The sequence below is a fragment of the Toxotes jaculatrix genome, chromosome 5, assembly GCF_017976425.1.
Source record: "Toxotes jaculatrix isolate fToxJac2 chromosome 5, fToxJac2.pri, whole genome shotgun sequence".
NCBI lineage: Eukaryota > Metazoa > Chordata > Actinopteri > Toxotidae > Toxotes > Toxotes jaculatrix.
Genome location: NC_054398.1, coordinates 18,499,249 through 18,516,413, shown reverse-complemented (window position 1 = coordinate 18,516,413; position 17,165 = coordinate 18,499,249). Strand labels below are relative to the sequence as shown.

The window sequence follows — 17,165 nt, the reverse complement described above, 5'->3', positions numbered from 1 at the left end:
TGCCTCAGCATTGCCCTCATTAAAGTGGACATTCAGAAGATATATGGCAGCTGGCAATTGCCCTATTTCTCGTTTCTATAATATTAGAACATGATGTATATGGACCCTGTCAGAAGCTGACTGGAGATTATTTGGGGAGAGCTGACATCCAGAGCTGTAGATTTTTCCTTTTTTAAGTATGTTTATAACGATTTGATTCAGGGAGTAAAAGGTCCCATTGGTCATTTCCTCTAAATTTAGAGTTGGCTCTAAAGCTCAGAGGTTTTGCTTTTGTCAACACTGGTGAGAAATTGAGGTCAAACCCAGCTGCAAGCTGTAGATGGAAGAATTGTCACTTCCTCCCTTATTTTCCTGTCCACTTCCTGTCACCAGAGGAAGTGCCGCTGCTGTTGTCCGACCTCTGACAGTATAGCCAAGGTTGTCCGTCTGATTGGCAGGATGAGGTGACTTATGGAGGAAAAGAAAAAACACAAATGACAAGTCCCTAGCCAGTAGTAGACATATAGTAAAATCTTGGCTATAAATGCAAAAGCATTCATGGTGTTGCTCTTGGTTGTCAACACAAAAAGTAACTGAATTAGTTGTGTGAACATTGAAAAACAACACCTCTGTACAGCTGGACAATCACAACAGTTGGATGTAGTTAAAGTTTGATTATAAGTTCTTCATTGTCGGCATGCTGACCCCCAAAGGCAGAAGTATGTTAGAAAAGAACTAGTTTGTAGGACGTGATGTCTTACAATGTCTGAAGGCTAAAGTATTTAGCCTTAGCTGTAACAAGTGACTTGAAGGTGAGGTGAAAATCCAGTTGTCCTAGAGAGGGGTGAGACATGGAGGCCTGTCCTGGAAGGCATTTAAGGCGTTACATAATGTTAACATGAAAAGTGACAGAAAGAGTTGTGAAAAGAATGAAAAAAATAAAAAGCTTGGGGGAGAAGTTTAAACTCTGCTCTCTTTCTTACACTGACACAGCTGCCGATTCGATGTGTGAAGTGGGCACAAATTTTGGATTGCCACATATAAGAGTTATAGAAATACCTACGCTGGAAAGGTGTAGAGGATTTGAGACACTTCGATCATTTGACAGACACTTCTGTTGGAGAGTGCTGGTGCTGGCGCCTTTAATACCTCTTATTGCTTTATGGCTACTACAGTTTCCTCTGCTATCTCTATTGTGAATTGAACTGCGGGGGGTACTACAGTACATGCTCTAAGTGGAAAGGCATAATTTATAATGTGCTACTGTCTTGCACACAGGATAAATGTCGGTGATGCAATAGTATTGTCAGAGCCTGAAATATCAGCAGCGGCTAATCAATTAGTGACTGCCTTGATGTTTGAATTGCCCACAGTGCTCATCAGCTTAAATGTCAATGATAAGTTGGTGAGAGAGATTTATTTAAAAGGAAAGCTATTGAGTGGATGTAGATGAAACCTTTTCTCTGGTGTTAAGTCGTTCCCTGCTTTGTTAGACCCTCAGTGGCCTGGCCTTTCTAGTCTCCCTCGAGGGTTCGTCCTATTGTTGTGCCTTCTCAGCCGTCTGCGCTGATCTCTCTTCTCACCCCCATAACCGATTCAATGAGGCTCTGCGATCCTATTGGTGCTCCACTTTCCCGTGAAAAGGGTTCCATGGAAACCAAAAAATAATGCAGACCCTCAACACTGTTGCTCTCCACCAGCTAATAGCTCTCTAAACAGCGGCTCAGGAGAGACTACCTCTGCAACAGGCTTCAGGATAAAATTTGACCACTCTGCTGCTCAGTACTAGATTACAGACATGCTGTTGATGATTATGTACCTATCTGCTGTGGTAATAGACCAGACACAAAATGAAAAGGGATTACAGTGTTGTACTGCTTGGGGATATGTTTGCTAAGCCATATGGTGAATATTTTGTAAATGATTCTTTCAGCGAGCTGCACATCCTTTAGCTCCCCATGCATGTATAGCCACTGTGGAGATATTATTGATTCCCGGAGCATGTGCTTTGTAGTGTCTGAATTCAACGTTCTGTGATAAAGGAGTTTATCATTCTAGTGCATCTCACCACTCCGATTTTTCCGTTTCCTCATTCAGACTTTGATTGCCGTTTCTAGATGTAATCAGAGCTGTGTATTCTGTATGGGGGAGGGTGTGTGGTTGCCACTGTCAGTTGGGTTCTGCGTCCTGGTGAATCTGATGTCTGCTGGCAATATGGTGTGTCGGCGGGATGATGTGGCTGGCTCTATCAGCCAGAATACTCCTGGGATATTCTCCATCCCCAGCCCCTGTCAGAATGAGAATACCCTGCCTGTATCTCACCATCTAATGTGGCAAGAGCTTCATGCTGTTCATGCCTCCATAGGCAGCTCTCGCCATATTTGATGCTGTAGTTGTCAGTGCCAGTGCTTTGAAAGCGGCTCCAAAGTATTGTCAGTCAAAACTGTGCTGCTGACTATTTTTGCACATAGAGGCTGGAATACCAGCAGTTTAATTTGCCCTCATTGCTATATCGTTATTTTCAGCTGGGAGACACTGCAGAGCAGTTTAGAAACAGGAAAAAGTTGAAAGCATTTATGCTCATTAGACACACTTAGTTGGAAATGTACCATACCAGCCAGTAACGTGTGGTAAGAAAGCAAGGTAATCTACTTCCAGTGAATAATACATGAGTTCAGATGCTCATCAAGGTCACGTCAGAAGCTAAATGAGGAGACCGGTGTGTTGGGTCTTCTAATACATGATAATTAACCGAGTGAGAAGGAACACAGATTCTAAAACCTTTTTAAAATTAAAATCTTACCTGACCGGAACAGACCTAGACTTCAACTATTAAAGGCAGTACATTTTTTTTAATTTTGTCCTTGTTAATTTTGCCTTCCAGCTGAGAAGTGAAATATTCACACAGATAAAACGCAGTTGCAGTCTTAGATTAGCTCACTGCTGGGAGCGAGTTCTTCATACATAATAAATGCAAACTCGGTCATTTTAAGTGTCCTACAGTTTTATTTTCTGTGTTTTTCAAGCTCCCAGTCTTATTGTGTTTAAATGAATTATGCGCATACCAAGACAAATGTGCCACTTTTCTTTCTCCTCGCCGGTGCCTCACTGTGTATTCATCTTATTAGCTCAGTCCTGACCTCTGCTTCTTCCCTTGTGCTTCTGTCCAACAGCCCATGAAAACAGGAGAGGAGAGGAAACAGAGAGAAGTCATCAGCTTCATCTGAGCAAAGACGAGGCACAAGCAGATACACATGGTATGTTTAGTATTTTATCTACAAGTGCAGCACACATGGTCTTGGAAAAACAACAACAACACAATTTCATCTTCATTGCATATTCCTATGTGAAACATATTTTTGCCCTTAGTTTTCCCACAGCATCTGCAGCGTTGACTCTTGCCATGAATTATTTTCACCAAATCCAGTAGTGATTCCACTCCAGCAGACACATGTTAAATCAGTGAGAGAAGTAGCAGAGAGAGCTTGCTGACAGCCTCTTTTCAGTAAGATGCTGACAGTACAGGCGCAAAGCCATTGTTAATGTCAACAGGAGGCGCGGTGTTGGTGAGAGCCGGTGCGTGAAGCTGGTCTTGTGAACAGGCAGACAAGTGCTTTTGTTCCTTCACCATCACAGCAGGCCAGCACTGGTCTTTGTTAGCCTGTGATTTGCATTGGCATTTGTAACATTAGTATTCTGGGCACGGCTGAGCAGCAGACATGTATGGATTGAGAGGTTAAAGGGGAATTTAGACCCAGACACATCAGCCGTAATCAGTCATAGCACATAACAGTAAAAGCAGCCAACCAGACAATAAATGTGTGTGTTACATATCGAAGTGGCATGTAAGATTATAACCACAGTCTTTAGCCATTTTCAATTTTGTAAATATTGTCTTCAAGAATAATTTGGGGTTTATTACTATTTTGGTCTTAATTTCTGTCTTTTATAAATACTGTTTTTTATTGATGAAAATAATAAGATTGAATGGCCCGTGAACACTGCAACATTACAAAAAAAAAAAAAATGAGGCAGGCTTAGAAGCACAAGCAGTAAGATGACCATACCTGTTTGAAACCAACAGTTACCATATTACAGGTCAATGAGAAATTTTACTAAAACTTTGGGTTTTCATTGTTATTCTCACTTCAAAATAAAGTGGTGGATCTGCATGTGTTTGTTGGCTCATCATAACAGATTGAAGAAAGGTTGCTCAAAAGTTCGTTCTTGACACTGGAAATAGTAGCGGACAACTCCTTCTCACCACAAGGTCTGTCTAGTAGCTGTTCTGGAGCTGCTGATCATGTGATCTTTCTCAGCAGATTGAGTTTGCCCAATTCCTGTCCATGTTAGCTTTAAAGCTGAGATTGAAGTTCATTCTTTATTTTGGAAACAGTAGCTGGCAAAACAACATTATCAGAAGGGAATGGAAATCTTAACATCCACAATTGCAACTGGGCAAATGTCCTCCGCTGAGTAAGATGGTATGATATGATTGAAAAATCTTCAGAAAAGCGTCTTCATAAACCTTGTGGTGAGATTGTTTTGCCAAATATGAATGAAAATACGACCCAAGTTGTAACAAACCAAAATTATCCTTTAATTTCTGTAATAAATCCTTTAAGAAATCATGATCTCATCTACAGGTGCTCCAGTATCACTCAGTCTCATAATCACAGAGTTACATTAATAACCACATTCAGTACAAGGTTCTTCCACTGCTTCAAATTACAAGGCACAATGAAAGTATCGTGAATTTTCTGCTGCACTCTTCATGCAAAGGCATTAACACACTCCTGGTTTTATTTCTATGAAGTTATTTGCAGTGGGACCTCCAATATATGTGGGTATCCCTTTCATCTGAGGCTCCCACAAAAACACAAACATTCACACGCTCTATCCTCAAGGCTTTGTTTTGATCTTTGCATTGCGCTTGAAGCCCCGGTCTGTAACACAAAGTAGGCTGCACTGTTGTTTTTGCTCTTTTTCTTCTCCCTTTTGTTGAACTTCAGCTGAGTATATGAAGGTTCAGATGTGTACGTGTGTGTGCTGCACAGAGTCATCAGTAAGTGATAAAACAGCTTTCTGATCCTCCACACGGGGGAACTTGCTGTATTCAAACTAACATATGGCCTTGCAACAGGGTGTGACTGATCACTCATTAGACAAATGGCTGGCCAAGCTGTCCCCCTGTCGTAAAGTGCTTGGCTCTGCTCCCCTTTGTTTTTTAACAGGAACTAGTGCTAAGTGGAGATACCACTCTGCAGACAAAGGCCACTCTCACCCCATATCCGGGTTGCCGTGGAGACCAGTGTCCTTATTGGAGGACTGGAAAGATTCCAACATGCACTAAAAACAACCACAATGGATTTCACAAAATTTTGTATTTGTCTTTTTGTGTTTGCATTTGTTTGTTTCATTTTTTCTGTTCTCTGTCAGAATTTAGTGGTGTGTGTGTGTGTGTGTGTGTGTGTGTCTGTGTGTGTGTGTGTGTGTGTGTGTGTGTGTGTGTGTGTGTGTGTGTGTGTGTGTGTGTATTTTGTGTCAAGGATCAAGGAACTTTTATTGTCATACCAGTACATTTACATGTCATGGTACGAAATTAGTACTCAGGTCCCAGTTTAAGCCATCAAGAGCAAGATGTAAGAGCGAAAAATATAAATATAAATATAAACATAAGGGCAATATAAACATAAACATTTCCCCGTGCATGTTTATGTTCCTAAGCTTCCCTTTGTGTGTTGTCCCCTGAGGCTCAAAGTGTTGTCTTTCCTTAAATATCCCTTTGTTTTCCTCTGTCGAGGCCATCTGTGATGTAAACTTTCATTATAGGGAGATTTGACTATGACGGCAACCTTGACATTTAAAACATTTAAAACAACATCACCAACATTTTAACTGTTGCTTGAGTGTTGGTGGAACTGATATTGATTTCGCTCCTCATGACATAACAGGAGGCTAAGATCACAGGAATTTACAGAAAAAGACCCTACTAAGGAAAGAATTAGGCAAGAAAGTAGAAGTGCAGTAAATAATTCCCCCCTGTTGTCGTCACAGTAATCATTGAGCATGCACTGTAGTTTTGAATTGAGTTGTAACTCATTTTTGTGGAAAGCCCCACCGGCAATGTGTCATCCTCCAAAGAACCCCGTGGGAAAAGCCTGAGCTGAGTTCTAACAGGAGGCGGTGAAGAAGTGTTAATGTGTTCATTTTGTGCAGCTACCACATGCCCTCACTACCAGACAACACAGCGGACTAAGAGCTGGAACTCCAGGGGATCAATGCATCATTGACCATGTGCCTGGGCCTGGTATTGATCCAGCACCGTGCAGCCAGTTTGTATCTTCTCTTAGCCAGATAGAGGTGCCGACACAATTAAATGAAGATCTCTGCTTTGAGAGAGTGAGGATCACACACACAGTAGTGTTCAACAGAAGCCAAAAATCTGCTCATCTCAATCACATGTACTCTGCTCAAGTTAACCAAGAAGCTCTCAGTGCCCTTCCCCCCTCCAGTATGTCTTATCTAAGGAGCTGGAGAATCAATTTCACTGTAGGAGCATGAGCAACTGAGCAACTGTTAGTACTGAACCAACAGCTGGATGTGTGCCCAGTTGGGATGTCAAGAATGTGGCCTGCAGTGCTGTTGACAACACATGGTCAGTGTGTTTCTGACTGTGCATTTGTTCATTCTGGGAGTCCTCTCTAGTTAATCAGCCTGTTGTTCAGGAGTGTGTCAGCTGCCTGGTCAGAGGACTTCTGCCCTCGGGGATTCACACAGTTTCATTTCCAAACTGAATGGGTCAGGAGAGCGCCTCTCACAGGCTTAGATAAGAACTGCTTTGGATTCACAGCACGTAGTGGAACAACATACTTAAATGATGAATAGCTTTGCAAGGCAGAGTGAATTCATCAGTGACTGTCTGCTTTTTTGCGGCGAACTAGCAATGCCCATCATGTGCGGAGGTTGATAATATATAGAATAGAATAGAATAGAATAGAAATACTTTATTCATCCCAAGTTGGGAAATTTCACTATCACAGCAGCAATACACAGGCACTCAGCCTCCAAATATTCACCAATCCTATATGTGTACAGTGAAAACTCATTGAGCTGAGTTTGCCTGAGGGCAGGGTATTTGTATGTCTCCACCTGAACATCTAACCAGCATTAGGACCTTTGCAACAAGCCTTGCGGTTTCCTGAACTTCCTGAGCTGAGTTTGGATGCTCTGCTCTCTGTGTGAGCTACACCCACACACACACACACTGTGAGCTGGGTTGCCTTTGAGCTGCTTTTGTACACTTTATCTCTGTGGTTGTTCCCTTGTTGTCTGCGAGCTGTATGCCCTCTAAAGCAACATACAGTGCTATAGCTGTTAAGCATTCAGTACACTTCAAAGCTCCTCAGTGTGACAGCACGGCCCAGGGCTCATTCTCTCCTAATTGGAGGTTCATTAAGGGACATGGTGTGCCTCAGGGGAGCCCTGCTCACTGCCAGAGGAGCCTGTCTTTATTCAGATTTTGGGGTGTTTACTTGCTGCGTCTGATTTAGGAAGTCATGGAGAAATATGAAAATGGATTTTTAATTGAGATAGAGGGTGATGCGGCATGTGTGGTCCCTTAGTTCCATTGTCAGAGGGTATTAGCACACTCCGGAGAGAGCTTTAGAGTGGCATACAATAGATGGAAAAACACACCTGCTCCAGCTGCATCAGGGAGTCAGAGAATGATTTGCACCGTCCCCAGAGTTCAATTACAGGTGATCGTTTAGAAGGTCAATGACATTTAAAGGGGTCAAGCTCCAACACTTATTATCTCAACAGGGTTTCAGTATTAATAATTATTTGTTATGCAGGCTCATGCCCAAGATGAAGTGAACTGGCTGGTTAGTGGGAGTATGGAGGGTGGCGACAGTTTGGCGAGGAGCAGACACAGTGTCCTTGTTGTGCTGTTCGATTTGTCCGGGTGGTGGCTGGTGGAGCAGGGGAATATGGACTCACTTCATTAATCGTGCTGAATGTGTCAACTTCAAGGAGAACCACCCAAGGGTGTGCTATTTCTATATGGAGCATTCTCAGTGTGGGTCTGTGTCTTCCTTATCTTTTAATTACAGAGAGTTGACATGACCATCATGGTTGATGGTGCAGATTCTGGCCAAACAGACCTCTGGTTTTCTGAGTTGAGCATGAAAAAAGGCCTGTAGCGATGTTTCAGAATTCCTCATCCTTATACTGAGAAGAATATAGGTCAGATGGGCTTGTCCTCATTATAGCGCTCTGGCTTCTGTCGGCACTGTGAAGTTGATTTAGGATCAGTCCTCATTAATCCACTATCAAACTCAACCATGCTGGGCTCTACAGCCCAAGCAGGCTGTGGATCAGTCTTCGCCAAGAGTAAACAATGGAATCGTGTGGCATTTCATGATGTCAGTAACGGGAGACGCTGCAGACGTAGAAAGCGCTGGCATTTACTGGATACCTCAGGGCTCAGTCTGCCACTTAGATTGTCAGATTGAGGACATACATACAGTATTTCCTGCTAACAAACACACCGTCTGCAATGATGGTGGTGCAGTAGTCCTTGCTGCTGTGTGTGTCATGTTTGTTTACAGCAAGTGCTTTTTTGCTAGTCTATACAAACACAATGCCACACAACTCCTTATCTTGGCATACTGCTAGCTTAGCAAAGCAGTGCACCTGAGGAGGATCTGCCTTTAATCTGTTAGTAATTTATCGATGTTGTTGTAAGGCTGTAGCTCTTGGGGTGTGAACCACGTTTCCCTTGTCTGCATAATGTACTCTGCAGAATATTCAGAGAGACTTAATGGTCTGATCTCTACGACTGGACTGTGATCGATGAGGACCTGTGATCCCATGGGAGTCATGGGAAAGACCAGTTTGTTTACTCTGCACTTTCTTTGGGGTCTCAGTGGCAGTTTGATTTATATGATGCTGGTTTGCACCATGGTCTTGTTATTTGGAGCTCGGCTAGGCCCACATAGTCAACTTCATTCGTAAGCATCCAATGCATTTTAATGCATAAAAGAAAATTGGCTTTAGATCTGATAGTTGGTTTGACCCTGAAACTGGAGCAAAGAGCAAAAGGGTGAAGCTGGAAGAGAAATCAGACATTTCGTTTGGAGAATGAGATGTGAGCTGAGCCCTGAGAGTTTTTCCAGCTGACCCCTTCCTCCCCTTCCTCCCCCTCCTCGTTCCACTTCTTCATCCCTGCTCCAATAAATACAGTTTGCACTCTTCACAGGGGCCCAGGACTAACAGTGGAGAGCAGGAGTGATGAGAAAGGGCCTTTCTGGTGCTATTCTGTGAGACTCTAATGTATGCAAATCTCAATTAAGACCTCCTGTGCCCTCATTAGGCCTTTCAGTAGGGTTTAGGAAAAGGAGGGGTTAATTAAATCCCATCTTGGGCAATGAGGCTGTTGGTTGCTCTCAGAGTACCACTCGGATGGTGATCAATACCTAAGCATATCATTATGATTTAGAGGAGGTGTTTAACCATAGCTCTAAATCAATTTCACTGGGTCTGGGGAGGAAAAGAGGAGAGGAAAAAAATAATAAGCCCTCAGGCTGGTGAGGGGAGGAAATGTTCTCATTCTATGTTAACTCGCTCCCACAGCAGACAAAGACTGCCTTCACATCTTTAGTGTTGTTCAATTTTATTGTCACGGCAACTTACACAAGCCTACAGTGAGATGAAAAAAAAAGAAAAACATTGAAATTAAGAGCAGAATGAAAAACAAACCAGTGCAAGCATAATGTAATAAATGTAGAACAGAATAGGAAAAGATATGGGTTATGACTTTCTTACTGGCACAGTTGCCATATTTCTGTGTAAAATATACAATGGCCAGTTGAGCAGCACTTGTTTAAGACAGTGGTTTGGTGACATTATGGTTTATTTTTAACTTGAAAATGTGAATTGTGTGCAGTTAGGGTGAAAGGGTCAAGGCTAAATCCCATTTGAGCGGCAACAGAGCCCCTTTAAAGACAGACAGGAATCAAAGCTGGCATCGATCATAACCCGGGCTTCACCGCTGCCTCAGAGAAGCAGAGAGATCACCCAGAGGACTCCTCTGACAGCACATCAGCCAGTGGGAAGACTGCCTAAAGATTATGAGATTACATCTGACAGACGTGCTGAGAAGTACAGACAAAAGAAGTGAAAGGAAGTTTTTTTTTTTTTCAATTTGTAGGTGGCAGTGTGCAGTTGCCTGGTCATGTAAACCTATTTATAATTCCTCACAGATATCAGTTTTTAATCCGCTTGTTACCCATCCTCAGTCCTGGCTACCACTATGGGAAAGCAAATTAATAATCATAACTACAAAGCAAAGAGTGCTGGTTCATTTCTGCCAAATAATTAATTTTCTTCTTTCACTGAGACTGCAATTATAGCTGCCCCACAGATTGTTTCCACTTCAGTTTTTGCATAATGTGTAGAGATGAATCCTTAGACAATTCCTGTCCTCCCTGAGGGTAAAATCTTGTTCATTTTGCAGCTTGGTAGGTTAAACAAATGCTTCACCGAAGGTTTTGTGGTGCATCAGATATATATAGGTGTACAGGGTCATGAATACTGAGACGTCCGTGTTTTCTCCTTACGCAGGAGAGGCATTCTTCATTAACAAGGAGTGCTTCCAGGGCAAGCCTTCATCAGAGAAAGTGTGTTTATGTCAGAGGGCTGCCTGGTGGGAGCACAGGGCTCCTGCCTCTCATTACATTAAGAAGAAGAAGCTCCATAGTAAAGGCCATACATTGTCAGTTAATGCACACTGAGCTCTAGTCAGGACTCATATCCTTAAAATGCCCTGAGATAGACAGCTACTTGAATCACACTGAACCCAGGGATCACATCTGTCCAGAGACAGGAAGTGCTGATAGGGAATCTGTGAAAGTACATTTTAAAATTACATAAGTTGTCACATTGTGTGGTAAGATGAATTGTGTCAGGTTGGGTTGACACTGTGTAGCCCAAACTTGTAGTTACTTAGGGTTTGCTGAGAAACTATAGCTGGTACAGTGCGCCTGAGGAGATAATACAAAGATTTTCTGCTGAAATTGGACCAAATGAACTGACAGGCCAGTGTGTGTGTGTATTGTATGTTTGACAGGCAGAACTCATTAAAGTGTGAGCAGGCTTTAGCAGCAGAGTGTTATTTTCTTGGCAGTTTCATCTAAATGCCTATCCAAAGTGCAGGAGAATGGGAATACTGTGAGCATTTGGCAGGATTCATTAAGCGGCACGTTTTGTGTTCTCTCAGGGGCAGGGAGAGGCTTCAGCCCGAGGGACAACCATGGAGGGGGACTGTCTCAGCTGCATCAAGTACCTCATGTTTGTCTTCAATTTCCTCATCTTTGTAAGTATTTTCATCTCTCCTCCAAAGACACTTAATTTAGCTATCTCTGAAGTTAGTGTCAATCTAACGATTTAAGATGGGTTTCTGGCTGCCCCCTGCGTGACTGACTAATGGAGCCACATTTGCATTTCATTAGACGGAGGCAATCTTGATTCTATCAAATTCTCTTTTGATTAGATTTTAGTGTGCTGACACACATCTCAGGCACACAGTGCCATGTGGTGTTTGTGACTGGCACCTGACTTTATCAGTCTTGATCAGACAATCAAGGGTAATCCTGTTAGCCTGAGCCTGTAAAGGGGGGAGGGTCTGAGTAAGAAGGTTTGTCTCTTTTCCTGCTTTATTAAGCGCAACCAAACCATTTAGAGACTATTCAGATGCGGTTGTTCAAGGCTGAGGTAATAATGCAACCAGCGGAGCAAAGAACGAACTTGGCTGTTAGCATCACTCAATGACAACCACTGTTTTTCTCTGCCATTTTTTTGGTCTTTCTAGCATAACAGCATTTTTCAAGCCCAATGAGCTTTCAAAATGGCTATCTCTTTTCTTCATACCATAACCTCTGCCTCAGAGCTGATGCAGTGTTCATTTGCAGAAGCCGAGGTCTCTCCCTGTGACAGGAAGAAGGGGATTGTGGATGGCTCAGATCTCTTCCCCCCTTACCTCAATACCTTCTTTTCTTAATCACATGAGTCACCCCACAGTGGCTGCAGATAGGGTTTTAGTGAAAGGGAGGATGGGAGAGGATGGAGACTGCAGTGCTGTGCATTTCTTAAGCAGGTTGGGGGGTTAGTCGAAGCAGGGTAGATATCGCCACCCACCCACCCACCCCACCAAAGCATTGTGGCTCTGTGGATACTCAGCCTTTCATCTTTCAGAGATTTGCATTACCAGCACGTTGTCCTTCAAAAAAAGCACAAATTTATTTTCCATTATATGACATCTTATTGAATGTTTGATGTGCCACTGGGGACACTGAGCTATCCTCTGAGTTCCAATTAATTTTTAAAATGCGGCCAGTTTCTGTTTTGTCTAACTAGTGTCTTCTTTCCCTTTTCTTCTTCAGCTGGGGGGCTCGTTCCTCTTGGGAGTTGGAGTGTGGGTACTGGTGGACCCCACTGGGTTCAGGGAAATTGTGGCAGCCAACCCCCTGTTATTCACCAGTGTCTACATCATCCTGGGGATGGGAGGCATGCTCTTTCTTCTGGGCTTCCTGGGCTGCTGTGGAGCGATCCGTGAAAACAAGTGTCTGCTCCTCTTTGTGAGTCAGCTGACAGATTCAAAATGTAGTTCTGTTGCTGATCTTGTTTGTGTGCATGTGTGCTGATTATTCGGTCTTCCTGCTTGAAACAGAAAGACTAAAGAGCAAAATACCCTTCTATTTGCCTTCGTGCCTCAAGCCTCATGCATAGTTAATGTTGAGTGAAGTGGGCACAGCCAGAACGTGATTTTTAGTGACTGGCCTGCACTTTTTGTGATACTCATCCACCTTGTCCTACTCTAGCTCTCATTCTTTGCCTTTTTTCTTTTGCTTTATTGCAGTTCTTCATGCTCATCCTCCTCATCTTCTTAGCAGAGCTGGCTGCTGCCATCCTGGCCTTCATATTTCGGGAACATGTGAGTTGCCTCAGTATTCTCTCCACCTTTGATCACTTGGACTCAGTAGGGCTGGAAGTCAAAATTTAATTTAAACTAAAATGTGTCCACAGAACTGAACATAAAAGCTGTCATTTGCTGCCTGCTTGTATTCATACAACTTATTCTTTGACCAGACAGTTTCTGATTAAAATCAATATCTTGTTTATTTCAGAATTGTTATTGTAAGACTGTCTGTGCTTCTCTTCTCTGTGTAAACCACAGGTTTAGCATTGCATTCCGACAGTATTGTCAGACTTGCAATGAACAGTTTTTTTTAAAAAAAAGGACCGAAATTGATGCAGCAGAACCAGAGTTGTCATCTTACTCATTCCCCTCCCAAAATATGACATTTACATTATCTAACTTGACAACTGAGAAGAGGCTTTTTATATTATTTTTTACACATATTCAGTAGGACTCCCCAAGACCTGTAAACAGTCTTTAATGTGTATAATCGGTGCAGTTCCCCATTAAAATGCCACCTAGCCCTTGTGTCCACTGATGTTCTCTCATGTTAAAGAAACAGATATTATCTTTGTGGTGACCCTAACCTGTGCTCTTTCTGGCTGTTGCTTTAGCTGACCAGAGAATACTTCACCAAGGAGCTGAAGAGACATTATCAGGGCTACAACAACACTGATGTCTTCACCTCCACATGGAATGCCATTATGACTACAGTAAGGCCACAGCACACATGGCAAAGAGCTCACACACTGTAGCTTACACCAACCCATCAAGTTGGTTTGCAGCTTGGCGTCAAGGATATTTTTTATAGATAAAATCCTAGACATTTAGGTCAATCTTCATGCCGGATTGTTGCACACATGCAGTGGAGCACAGGCCAGTGCACAAATACGCACTCAGCAGTAAGGGTTTCTTCTCCTATTTTCTCCTCTCCTCCCTTCAGTTTGACTGCTGTGGGGTGAACAGTCCAGAGGATTTTAAGGACAGCCTGTTCAGGCTGATCAACCAAAATCATATGGTGCCAGAAGCCTGCTGCCAGCGTGCCACTCAGACTGGGGAGTTGGCCTATATCAGCCAGGAGCAGTGCTTATCAGGCAATATGATGTTCCGCCATAACAAGGTAACTTCTGGCATCTATCATGTCAACCTCTCTCCCTCTCAGTCTCTTCCTCCTTCCTTCCAAACCACCTACAGGCTTAATTAGAGCAAGAGACAGTTGAAGGATGACATCCAGGGACTAGCTGCCTCCTCCATGGCTGATTAGTGCTTTTTCATGTTTGTGTTTGTGTCATGGGAGACAGTCTTACTATGTGTGGAGACACCAGTGTATGTATGCATCTGAGCATGTGTGTATGTGTTTGTATATGTCGGTAAATTTGAATTTCTGTGGAACATAAATGTGCGCAAAAATGGAGAACAGTATGTATATGGATATGTGAAAATTAGGTGTGTTTCACAGTGTTACAAATGCACACCCACATCCCTGCTTCCGTGAGAGTAAAGAAAGCCTAGGAATGAAATGTAATTACAATGAAAGCTGATAGGACGAGGGTTTTTACTGCACTCTCCACCTGTTGTTTTTCCAAGCCACTAGAACAATGCGAGATATCCACAATGTGTGTCTCTGTCTGTTCATTCACACAAAGAACCCTCATTAAAAGGCAGTGAGCCTGGAGGCCCTGTTTCCCGCTCATTCAGCCAGGCCTTTGTTCAGAGCCTCACTCAATTAAAGCTGTGATGTTACTTTAATTGTCTCTGTAATTCTGCAAGTTTATAGCCTATTGATTATCTGCTGAGCCCCATGATTTTGTGTGTCCACAGGGCTGTTACTCTGCAGTAGTTGACTACTTTGAACTGTACATCTATGTGGCCGGAGCACTCGCCATTGTGGTGCTGACCATTGAGGTATGAAAGTTTTTCATTTTAGTCAAATCATCACCTATACTGTTTTTTCTTCACCTCTCCAGTAACAGGGAATTCTGCATTAAGCTGAAGAATTATGTCTGTGTATGTACTCTGTTCTTTGAAAGATCTTTGTATGGCAAGATCTCCATCTAGTGGTGAGATTTGGTGTTACAGGACCTGTACTTTTTTTTTTGTTTTTTTTTTTTACAGGTTGTTGAATGTATGTCCTTAAACTGAGTTCTCTGTTTTCAAAAGTCTTAGCTCAGCACAGCAGTGACCTCACATAACAAAACCTAAGAATAAACTCCTGTGCCAGAATACTGACCATTCCCCCAACAAGAAAGTTTGTCACTCATAATGAAGTCTTAAAAATTACATTACGTCATGTACCTGTTTCAAAGTAGATTTTATTGGCTTTATAATTAATTGTGCAAAAATTAAGATTTCATTATTATAAAAGAGTGAAACCTCTTTATTGCATGGACTGTGCTATCTTATAGTATAGATATATACAGAAATTAATCAGAAGTGCTGCATTAGGCATCCTGTGTCAAAGCAATGACAAGTTATCCACAGCTAAGTCCACAATGACTGCTGTTGTGTAAAGAGTTTTGAAAAAGTGTTTAGAAATGCGTGTTACCCATTGTGAGTGTGAGTGGTACACTGCTGCTTTAATATCAAGTTTGTCATAATTCTGTAAAAACAATCTGTGTCCTTTCTGTGTGCTTATAATTTATATGTCTTCTTTTCCTCAGCTCTTCGCCATGGTCTTCGCTATGTGTCTCTTCAGGGGAATCCAGTAGAGCTGCTCCATCTGTGAACTTAAAAAAGGGATTTCAGGAGATAAGAGTAAAACGGACACTTTGTAAATTTGTTGATCATTTTTTCTATTGGCTTACAAGGTAGAAAAACAAACTTACAAACTCTTGTACTTCACAGCTGGACTTTTGAGGTACTGGGTGGCAAAAAAACACACACATACACACATGCGCGCACACACACACACACACACACACACACACACACAAACAAACCATAGAGAAAATAGGAGATCAGAGACAAAACTGATGTAAAAAGATTTGTGTGTAAAGTGGAAACAGTAATTTGTGGACCAGGTCTAGGACAGACTGGGTGTAAAGTGGACCGGGCATGAGGACCAGGTGAAGCCTGAGCAGAAGGCACTGCACTGACTTTTGGATGAAGAATATTTATAAGAAGTAAAGTTGGCTTAACTGTAGAAATGTGTTTTATGTACACTTTGGCTGTTACCCTTTTCCCTAACATACTGTATACTGTAACACACTCCCCTCCTCCACATGTCTTTTTTACAGCCACTCTTCTTTAATGCTGTATTATATAAGCTCTTTGTGTGTGTGTGTGTGTGTGTGTGCGTGCGTGCGTGTGTGTGTGTGTGTGTGTGCACGTGCGTGTGTACATACTGAATGCTCTTTTTGAATGTGTTTGAACTGGTTTGTGAGCATGTGAACTTGTGGTTCCTCATGACCCTTTCCAAGCTTGAAAGCTGACTTCTGATACTTTTTCTAATCGTATGGTGATGTTTATTGCAGTAGTGGTTATATGTGGTTTTAGGTGGTGAAATGTATGCATATGCATTTGTATTAGATTCTTGAAAAGATAATGACATAAATGGCATTTGAAATGACTGTCCTTGTGATTTTCTTAAACTGGTTGCACATTTTCAGATCATTTCATCATTTAATTTTAATAGATATTTACAGTTCGGTCAAAGACAATAGCCTTGCTTAATGTTCTGAAAAACTTTAAGATGTTTTTTTTCCATCAAGCCCCATAATAAAACCAATTTTCTCATTAAACTGTTTTTTAGATAATTGTCAGAAAGAAAATTTCTGCATGGGTGATTAGTCTCTTTCACTATCCAATTATTCTTCTCTGCTACACCTTTTTGACTTTCTAAGTATTGAAACATGATGGTTTCATTTACTGATGAGCCAAATAACAATAAAGTGTGGTCAGGATCCACATTCGGCTCTTAGTGTTATTGTGGTAATGAGATTGTATTGATTTGTTTTTCCCCTGCAAGATAAGATACAGAAAAAAAAGAATGACAGTGAATCAAACAAGGAGCATTAAACACAACAATAACAACAGCACAAAGGATGAAAATGAATAAAACCATTTGTGAAATTTTTGTTAGCGTCAGTATAGCAAATCAATCTATATCAAATGGAGATGTTATTAATAGAGGCTTTTTAAAACACAAAGGTGTTTTTACCTATTGTGCCTGCTTCGACCCCTTTTTTTTTGTGACAAAGATACACTT

At 42.0% G+C, this 17,165-nt stretch overlaps 1 protein-coding gene across 1 annotated transcript in view; it reads left to right on the top strand.

The window, feature by feature from the left end:
- tspan18b (tetraspanin 18b) overlaps positions 1–16,527 on the top strand; it is a 31,546-nt gene extending 15,019 nt beyond the window's left edge. Inside the window, exons 2-9 of the mRNA XM_041037417.1 lie at positions 3,153–3,236; positions 11,261–11,356; positions 12,423–12,617; positions 12,899–12,973; positions 13,573–13,671; positions 13,902–14,078; positions 14,780–14,863; positions 15,619–16,527. Of these exons, the coding sequence (XP_040893351.1) occupies positions 3,234–3,236; positions 11,261–11,356; positions 12,423–12,617; positions 12,899–12,973; positions 13,573–13,671; positions 13,902–14,078; positions 14,780–14,863; positions 15,619–15,666 (777 nt within the window). The 5' untranslated portion in view covers positions 3,153–3,233 and the 3' untranslated portion in view covers positions 15,667–16,527. The remainder of the gene's footprint in view (positions 1–3,152; positions 3,237–11,260; positions 11,357–12,422; positions 12,618–12,898; positions 12,974–13,572; positions 13,672–13,901; positions 14,079–14,779; positions 14,864–15,618) is intronic.
- The last annotated feature ends 638 nt before the right edge of the window (positions 16,528–17,165 follow it).